This window comes from Convolutriloba macropyga, chromosome 6, assembly GCF_964194025.1.
Source record: "Convolutriloba macropyga chromosome 6, txConMacr16.3, whole genome shotgun sequence".
In the NCBI taxonomy this organism is placed as follows: Eukaryota; Metazoa; Xenacoelomorpha; order Acoela; family Convolutidae; genus Convolutriloba; species Convolutriloba macropyga.
Genome location: NC_134473.1, coordinates 32,542,999 through 32,553,480, shown reverse-complemented (window position 1 = coordinate 32,553,480; position 10,482 = coordinate 32,542,999). Strand labels below are relative to the sequence as shown.

The following is a 10,482-nucleotide window of genomic DNA, read 5'->3' as shown; positions in this document are numbered from 1 at the left end:
CTGTGCTTTGCACGCATTCTGTAAAGCGAGCGCAAATAAAATGACGTAATAAACTTTTCTCGCTGCTTTATTTAAATAGCGCATTTCAATCCTCGCTGCTCTTTTATTTACTCAGTAACACTCAAATAGCATTTTGCCATGCTGATAAGGAGAGACTACATTTGCATGAGCTGTTCAGATACAAATTGGAAATTGAATTGAATAATGCGAAAACTTTAATTAAAGAAGTTTCTTTTTTGACATTTTCTGCTCTCAACTTCTGCAAGCTCTTTGACTCACAATTGATATATTCTTAACATGTTTCATTTGAGTCAATCTGAGTCAGTCCATAAAGGTAACTTTTTTCTAAAAAATTTTTCACCAATGGTTCAGACACCTATTCAATTAAATTGAAACTGCTTCTATTGCGTTTAAAGATTTTTCTCATAGTTTCTCGTCATTGTGCTTGTTTCTTTTCCCATAATTGAACAAAAATATAAGTTCAGAACAGAAGAAAACTGCCTTGCTCTCTTTCAACTGACGGCTTATAAATTATGTTCTTATTAAAAGGTTTTTCCCCTCGTGTTAAGAGCAATATTTTAGATGAGATTAATATTCTGAACATCAAAAGTAAGTCAGCAAATTCTATTTTTATCAATGAAAATTTCAATTTGTGAGGCAATATTACTACTTAAAGTCACATTTCTAAAACAATTTTTAAACTATTGTATTCCTACAATAGTGGTCGTGCCTGCAATAGAAAAATCAGATAAAACGCAATGGTGGCAAGCCAATGTATATTTAGTCATAGTTGAACATACCTGAAAACATATCTCATCTTGAGACAATTTTTTAATTGTGAAACTTAAATGGTGTTCATCAAATTCACAGTGGGATTTCTGGTAGTTAAACGTTGTTTTTTGTCTGAATAGGTAGGTTGATGTAAGGGAATCAGTGGTTTAAAAACAGTTTAAGGGATTTTGTTATTTCGTAAAACCAGGGGGGGGGGGGCTAACTCACTATTGAGGTTCAGTATATTTAAATAATTATTGAACTAAATTAATTGAGGTCATCAAAATTTAGTTAACTTGGAAGAAATCAAGTTTTTCAACAAAAGATTTCATACTTTTGACAATAACATCCGCCCAATTTGTGGTATTTTTTTCAGCAAAATTTCTGAAGAGACGTGAAATTTTAATTGTTTCCTATTTGAGGCATTCGCTTTAAGATTAACTCAGTACAAATAACTAACCAATAATGTTGTTTATTCACGAGTCTGTCACTTGTTTTGTTTGAGGAAAAGCGTGAACATCAATAGTTTTATCACACCGACAGATGTGAAATGATATCATGTCCTTTGTTCGTCACAATTCTCAATCGCAATCAGTAGAAAGGAAATCAAAATTAATCCCAGTCACGACTTCGCTTCGCGTCAACATGTTCTATGTGGTGTTGTTGATAACAGGCTTTTCAATCGCCGGTTTCGCGAACGATGCAGAGGAATGCGGATGTCCGCCTTTATTCGGCCTCGATTACGGGCTAGACGACCGCAAACATGGAGAATATGACGGCCCACTTTGGAATTTCAATGCAACTGTGGATAACATAGTGAGAGGTTACGTCAAGCAAACAGACTACGGCTCAACCATTTTAGAAAAAATGGGCGATCTGATAACTGTAGGAACACGGGTGAGATCAGGCGGCTCAGAAAATTACCTCAGATCATGGTTGTACATGGTTAGATCCTTAGTATACACTCAATGAAAAGGTCGAAGCAAAAGTTGTGTTTTCACATAGTAAACCTGTTTTTAATTTTAGTCAGCAAAATTTCGACTGTTTTTTTTTTTGAATTTTATATCCATTGACGCATAATCATTATAAGTTTCTTTGGACTAATTTCAGAAAAACTGGAAGGCCTTCTTAAAGAGGAAACCAAACAGAAGCTGGTCAGTTTTCCGTAGGCTGTTCAACTTAATCATAAACAATGCAGTTCACAATGTTGAGTTCACAATGCAAATTCTCGCTTAAATTATTTGAGGCACACGTATATTGAGCAGATTTCAAGTGGAGTTTAATTTATTGCAGTTTATGGAAAACGTATGGCCAACGCTCCTTTGAAATTACCCTGTAAAAAGGCCCTCTGGGTTGCCTGGCATTAAACCTAAAAAAATCGTATGACTATGCTTCATTTTACATAAAAAATCAAAACAAACGGCCAAAATTAGGCTGACTAAAAGAACTCAGAAACAAGCAGTTAATATAAAACTCCATTTTGTGCTATTACTTGTTTCAATGAGTGCATACACATAATTTTATTATCAAAGAAAGGCAAAAGTAGAAAAACTGTAAATGTATTTACATAGAAAATTCAGATCGAAGTTTAAAAACTTTTTGACGCAAACTTTTTGTTTATATAATTTTAAACTTGTAATATTTAACCCCTGGGTTATATTTTCAATTTACTTGTTTAAAAAAAACCTCAACGTCCAACATGTGTGAAAACTCTCTAGTTTTACGGAGTAAAAATTCATTTTTTGACGCATTATAACTTCACATTTTAATCTAATTTTGGGAACAAAATTTTACGCCATTGATCCCCTTGGCTATTTGTCTAGCCTACTTATGAAATTCAGTTAATACGTAACGGTAACTTACCCGATACCTCAATGTAAGTTATTGCAAATTTCATTTTTAGCAGAAATTTGTCTCAAGATGTGATACATTTCACGGTTCATCTTGACTTAAAGGCAATTAATATTTGCCAAATTACAGTTGATGCATAAAGTTTTTGAAAAACAAAAATTGAAACTTATGAAGATGCTGCACTCGTTGATAAAAGTAAGCGCAAAAATTGCTATTTTACCTGATCATCTACTTGTTTTAGAAGCCAACTTTAGTCAACATAGATTTAACCATTACTTTTGATTTGTATATCATCCAACGTATAATGATCATAAATTTAATCGATCTATTTTTGGCTAAACTGAAAGCTTATACATAGAGAATATCCAGATAGACAAAAGGCCAGTTTTCCATTAAGAAGCTGTATTTGGAGTCCACCTGAAATCTGTACAACTTGCTTAAACAGTTGTTGATTTCAAAATGCAAAATTCTACCGAAACATATGAAGACATGCAAAAGTTGAACAGCTGCCACGTGGGACCCCAAATACAGCTGCTTATGGAAAACTGGTCAAATTTTATCTGGATTTCCTCTGTAAGTAATCCTGTTAGTTCAGCCAAAAATAGATCGATTAAGCTGCTTATCGATTAATATGATGATTATGGGTCGATTATTACAAAACAAACAACAGAATTGGCCCAAGATATGTTGCCTAAATTGGTTTCTAAATTAGGTAGTTTACCGTGTAAAATTTACTTCTTTCGTCAATGAGTGCAGTCAAAATGAGCAGTTTCATTTGTATAATACTCATCAGAGATAAGCCAGCACCTGTAAATTTACGATCGAATTTTTCGATTATCGACGCAACAAAACTCAGATTTGAAATCATGCTCAAAATGTTTTTTGTTACTGCCAAAAGCTAGTCCAAAACAAAAAATCTCCCCTCTTAGTTGTTTTGTTAATTTTTTCCGCAGCTTGACCTATGCACTTTCTTTTCACGTGAGTGGTTTCCTTTTTTTGGAAACAATTCCAACAAAATCTAACTCAAAAATACGCTAAATAATTATTCTTCTTTTAGTCGTAAAAAGCAGCACCTCAATTCAACTCAAAGTATTCTGACTGTAATGAATTGGGATGACAAGCACAATGTCGCAGCTATAATACAATAGCCGAGGTCATGATTTCCATCCAAATTTCCTGTAAAAAATAGTAGCATAATGTTTTATTTTGTAACTGTTAAACTTGGACGGAGTTCCTCAATTTTGCATTGATGTAGCGTATTTTTGAGATAAATTTTGTTGGAATTTATTTGAAGAGGAAATCACTCACGTAAAACCAAAAGTGCATAGGTCAAGCTGTAGAAAAACAAAATGAGGGGGATTTTTTTGTTTTTGTTACATCAATTTCTCTTTGAGAGAAAGGGAGATAAAAGTTGTGGCTTGAAAAAAAATGCTAAGAAAGACAAATATCAATGATTTTGTTCACATGTTTCATAATTGTAAATTGTGAATTATCGGTGTTTATTAATTATAAAACCGGTTTTTATTAATTAAAATCGGTTTTTATTAATTATATAATTATAAATTATACTAAATTGCACTTTTTTACTAAAAATAAGTTATAGAAGCAATTTTCAACTTTTTCAACAGCTTGAGAGAATTTCTCTGCGGCTATTCGGTCGGATCATTATAATTTTATGTGTCCAAATGAACTTGAGTGCGGTAAATAGTGTTGGTAGGCGTCTTAAAGCACAGTTTTATTTATTTGATTCCGGATTTTTCTTTGCCATAATAACTTTGCAAATTGAAAAAATCGGCAGAATGTTTACCAATTTGAGGGTTTTTTCAGTTTCTTTATTTTATTCTGATTTCAGTTTTTTATTAGCACTGCAGGTTTCTGCAACTTCATATGCAAACAAAGCCAGCTCTTGACAATCGTGATTTATAGTGATACTCTGTTTGTGCACTCTGTCTCTGTATAATTGTTTTCAACAGATGTGCTTTTGTTGTGAAAATTACGAAATTTGATGATTTACTTGGTATATTGTTATTGTTATACTCGATTACGACAGATGGTTCCAGTCGAGTCGCGAATGCTTATATCTCAAATCAGCTTCGGCAGTTGCGCCACAAATGGCAATTCAATTACTACAATTAGATTTTCTAATTGTCAACTTGGTCAATCGCGGTGCGATTGGCACTATTCTATTCGACTAGGTCCAATTGAAAAGCGGATTACTAGATTTAAATTAGAACTGAATTTCATCAGTGCAAATCAGAGAATGACTAAAATAAAGTACAATTTAGGAAATGAAAGTTTTGTTCATAACATAATCACAAGACAGGAAGGAACTGCAAGATTTGTTTATAAGCTGAACAGACAGTTTCCCGCACAGAGAGCATGAACAGACAAGGTGTGATGAAGATTTGGATGAACTGAAATTAAACTAAATAACACAAGCACTTGCCCTTCAAATGGGTAAAACTGAACTAAATACGGTTATGGATATATGATGATTTATCCATACCGTATGACCTTCCCCTTGTTGTGAGAAAAGAAAATTAGTATATAAAATCAGAAGATTAATAAGTATTCACCGGTTACATAAGTAACAAAATATTAAATAATTTTTAAAATATAAAGAGTTCATAAAGTTTCAATGGGTTTTTAATCAGATTCTGAGTTCTCTTCATTTTCTGCCTGCAAGACCGTCATTTCTCTTGGGAGATTCGGGTTTGGGTCTTCTGTCCCCCTTTCATTAAGGTTTCGTGGCGAAACCTGTCCAGTAAAGTCAGTATTTGACTCAGGAATTTCCATTGAGTACCATTCAGTATTTCTAATTTTCTCCACTAACGACTGTGATGACTTCTTTTGCTTTTTCTTACGGAAGACGTATCAGAGTCAGATGTATCACTTATAGTCAGCTGTCGTTTGCTTGTTTTTCGTAAAAATGGGGTGGGTATTCGCGGAGTGGCCATTTGTTCCGCGGATGGCCCTGCTTCATTTGGATTTGGTGGTGGCGGCGCAATTGGAGCAGATGGGCTGAAATGTAGTATTTGAGTAAGGTCAGGTCAATTGATAAAAGCTTCGTCATGTTTTGGATTGCGCTTCGGAATTCTCATTTTTAGAGAGTGTGCGACGTTACTAGCTGAAGAGATACAAGATCTTCCTGAAGATACCACACTAATGTCATCAGCCTGTTTTCTATTTCTCTTGATCTTTTTGTCCCCGGTGTTTTTTCTTATTAAGTCTCGTCTATGTTTGTTGATTTTCTGCTCGATCGTTTTTTTTTCATATATCTTCTTTGGTCTTCTCTCTATGTACTGTGTAAGTTCCGTATCACGTTCTGTTTTTGTGCCAAACTTTGCGATATCCGAATTTCGTACCCGAACCTTTTGTCGATTTGGCTCTTTGATAACGCTCGTGGTTGGGCTGACTTTGCACACTGTGCTTCCGGGAGCAAGCACTTCATAAAGTCCACCAAGATTCTTCTTTTGTCGCTGCCTTTCGTGTATTTTTCTGGTTAATTTTATTTGGATGCTTCTTTCCGAACACCGAATTGGCCTGGAAACTCCTTCTGACTTGATCAATCGTTGCTCTTCGTCTTTCATTTTCTGTTCTTCATTTCTTGATCGGGCATTTGCGGCACAGATGACTTTCTCGATCTCAGTGTCCGAACAGAGGGCTGTATCTGCCCATTGTTCCTCCGTTAAATACCCACGGCCTGGTATCGTGTCTTCATCTAAATAATGTTTGATTATGTTATTATAATTTAAATTTTTGTTGTTAGGTTTAGTGGTGATATTAGAAGTAGGTGTATTACATTTTCTACCAAAATGAGCTTCGAATGGTGTGATGTCTATGGTTTTTTGTTTTGAATTTCTCAGTCATTGTATAATTGCATATAGTGAATGTTCTAAGTTAAATTTTGAAAAATGCGTTTTACTAGACCAATTACTCTATGGTCGTTTGCTGGTGCAAATATAGGTGTAATGTTATTTTCTATACAGAATGTTTCAAACTTTTTTGCTGTAAAACATCTTGCTTGATCTAATCTAATTGTTCTAAGTACTCCGTGATTATATATATATTTTTTGAGAAATTTGATTAAATTTGTACCGGAGCCGTTATTTAAAATATCTGCTGTGGGATATTTTGAGTATCTATCTACACTTGTAATAAAATATTGTTTTATACCCTTTTCATTAAGTATTGGTCCAACAAAGTCTATTTGTATTTCGTCATTCGGTTCGACGCATTTTGGTAAAGGTTCCCATTTATGGTGCGGAATCACTGATTTAAATTCTTATCTATTTCCGTGCAAGCTTTGCACTCACTGGATTTTGCCAGTATATCCCGATGGATGTACGGCCACCAAATGTTCTGCGCAAGTGATAGCATGGCAAAACTCCCGGGATGTGTAGAATGTATGTCCTCAAGTACTGCGTCCTTTATAGCTTTCGGGATTGCTATACGCTCGTCAAGACAGACACAGCCATGCTTTACACTAAGATCTCGACAAAAGCAGGAAAGATAGGGACTTTTTTCTCGAAGCCTGTTGGGGTCGTCTCGAATTACGCAGTCTCTCACCTCCTCGAGAATCGCGCCTTTCCCAGTTAGTATAGCCAAAATTTTCGCCAAATATTTTATTTAGCGTTTCGGTGAAGTAGATGTCAGCTGCTTCCTCAACCAAACTGCCAGATGGGGTCTCGGTGTTAGATGAGGTATGTGTGCCGGGTGTAGAAGGAGTTGTATCAGAGAATGTTACTCTTGCCTTCGTTGGGGTAGATTTCGATCGAGTAGCTTTAGTTTTTGGCATTTTGTTGATATGGTTGACTGAATTACTTGCGTGAAGCGATTTGGTAGAATTATTCAAAGTTAAGTGACTTGTGCATCTATTTTGGGCAAAAAGCGAGCGATTCTTTTGCGAGTGGTATTTATACTTTGGAATTTGTGTTTTCGCGCTTAATTTAGAGATTTTAGGTGGATTATTTGACATAATACCATTAATGGGCTTTATTGGGTATAATTGTTCAGAGTGTTCACATTCTTTACTGTCTGACATTTGCACCTTTTTTGCAGCAAATTCGTTAATGGAATTTGAATTATTCACTTTACAGTTATTTAGTACAAATTGTGATATTCTAACTCTAAGAGGTATTTGCGATGCGAATGGTGGATTTAAATGCGGATTAACTGTTGAATTTGAAAGTGTTAATTGCGACGCGAATGGTACTTTCTTTTGAGAATGCAGTAATCGTGATGCAAGTGGTTTGTTACTAATTTGTAAATTGGTATTTAGTTTTGTATGCATTTGCGGTGCAAATGACTGTTTTGAATGAAATGAAGGCGAGTGTAACTTTAATATGCTATTAAATTTTTGTAATGCGTTCTGTTTATTTTTAATTAAATTTTTCATTGAGTTACGAATTCTAGATATTGTTGCTACTACAAAGTTGTCGTCATATGTAGATACTTTTTTAGCTCTTGCGAATGGATTTCTAGATATGTAATCTACTAAACCCATTTTGTCTCCCGGCATGTGTTCAATTGTGAAGTTCTACGGAAGTAATCTATCTATCCATCTAGATAGTAGACTATTGTACGATTTGTTCGATCTGTGGTGTTTTAGAATAGACATTAGTGCTCGATGGTCCGTTACTACAGTAAAATTTTTTTCATATAGGTAGTATTTGAAATAGTCAATGGACCAGACTATTCCCAAATGCTATCGGTTTCCAAACTTTGGGTGTATTTTGCTCAAGTGCTGCATCCAATCCAGAACGTGAGGCGTCACACTTAACTCGAACATCGAATTTTGGATTGTAATGGCTATTTTCTGTGCTGTTGGCATTTTTGTCTTTTATTAAATTAAAATGTTTGGTGTGCTCCTCCGTCCAAACAAACTTTATAGATTTTTTGAGAAGTAGTCTAAGTGGATGGCTTAATTGTGCTAAGTGTGTTATGAACTTACATATATAATGTACTGACCCGAGAAAGGATCGAAGACGTTTGAGTGTTGTTGGTGTTCGTATTGTTAATATTGCTGCAGTTTTGCTTTTTAATGGTGATATTCCAGTTTGTGTAAACTTATATCCTAACCAAATCTTATATCCTAACTTATATCCTAACCAAACCTATAACCTATGCCAAATGGTCTGTTTCAGTTCCGGTACTAACGATTATGATGTGGTCTAAAAAGCAATAGGTGTTTTGTAAACCTACTAAAGTGTAGTTCATTGCTTTCTGCAATTCTGCCGGCATGTCAGTAAGGCCGTAGAATCCAATTTTGAATCTATAAGTGCCGGTGGATTCCCCACAAATAATGATGAAATTACAGTGTTTTGCTTTGTCATGGTGTAGTGTTTTAATTGACTATATGCATATTTTAAATCTAACGTGATGAAATATGCCTGTTGGCCATTTTGGGTTTGAGTAAGGTGTTGTGATATTGTATCGATTAACGTGTCAATGTTGGGCATTTGATATTTGTTTTTGTGTTTTGCTCTGTTTAGTACTTTAGAATCTAATGCCAGTTTTATAGATTGGTCTTTTTTTACTGTAATTACGATCGGAGATATGAAATGTTCGTCAGAGCAACTAGATAGTTTTTCAACATGACCTTCATTCTGTAAGTGTTCTAAGTCTGCTGTGACTCTAGGTTGTAGATTTATTGGAACGCGCCGACCTTTTTGATGCTTTGCTGTGAACTTTTGAATAAATTTTTATTTCGCTACATGTGTTTTGGACAGACCAATTCTTGATTTTAAATGAGGAAATTGCGCCGCGATTGTCTCCTTAATTTTACGTGCGGGATTAATAATGTTATTAACACATTTACCTTTCTCTGATTGTTGTTGTTGTACAACTGCGAGGCCAAGGCTTGGGAAGAGGTCTCTTCCAATGATGATCTTGTGACCGTCTTCCACCACTGTCAGCATGGCTTCTCTATCGATCCAGTTATTGTATGCAACTGTTGTCCAGATGTCCAAGAACTTTAATCGGTTCGTTTGAAAATGTCTTGAGATCCCGCTTTTCTTTCTTGATGATCCATTTCGCAGATTGTGTAGTTCGAATTTTTTGATTTGCTAGTGTTTTCCTTATGAGACTAACCGCGCTCCCAGAGTCAATCATACTTTTACTTTTACTTCTCCGAAATGTACTTTGACGTTTAGAGGTTCGAACTGATTTGCCGAATCATACGAGCTGCCGCCACGTAGTCATCAGAGTCACTGTCATAATTCGAATCGTTTACTTGATCGTATAGATAATGATAACTAGTTATGTAGTTAACGGATTCCTCGTCGTCACTTTTTTCGGGAGACTTGTCAATTTGATTGAAGTTTGTTTCGGAGCTTTATGTGTTTGTCCTTGTGATCGTTTTTGCATTCGACATTTTCTCGCAAAGTGGCCAATTATTCCACAATTATTACCCTTTTTTCCATTTGCGGGACAGATCTGTCAATGATTGTGACTCCAACGTAGGCCGCAAATCATACAGATGCCACTGTATTGGTAGTTTTGGGGCACAGTTGGGTATCGCGTGAAATCTCGTTTGAGTTGTTGGGCATTCGCGTTGCGATTGCGTGTCCGGTAATTGTTGACTACATTTACTGAGTTTGTAGTTGACATCGAATTCTGATTAATCTTTTGCTGGTTTTGTGCCCCCATCTCCATCTGGATTGCTATTGTAAGCGCTTTCGATGGTTCAACTGTTTCTTTTAACAACTTCTTTTGGGTTTCATGATCTATCATGTTTAGTATGAAAGCATCTCGAATTAGACTAGTTTCCTCATTTCCAAGACTACAGTTTTCGGCTTGTTCTATTAAACGGCCGTAGAAACTTAAGACAGATTCACCTTTCTGTTGTTTACAAGAGTA

At 35.4% G+C, this 10,482-nt stretch overlaps 1 protein-coding gene across 1 annotated transcript in view; it reads left to right on the top strand.

Moving 5' to 3' along the window:
- The first annotated feature begins 1,281 nt into the window (after positions 1-1,281).
- LOC142340932 (uncharacterized) overlaps positions 1,282-10,482 on the top strand; it is a 40,647-nt gene continuing 31,446 nt past the window's right edge. The window contains exon 1 of the mRNA XM_075391709.1: positions 1,282-1,716. Coding sequence (XP_075247824.1) covers positions 1,330-1,716 — 387 coding nt within the window. The 5' untranslated portion in view covers positions 1,282-1,329. The remainder of the gene's footprint in view (positions 1,717-10,482) is intronic.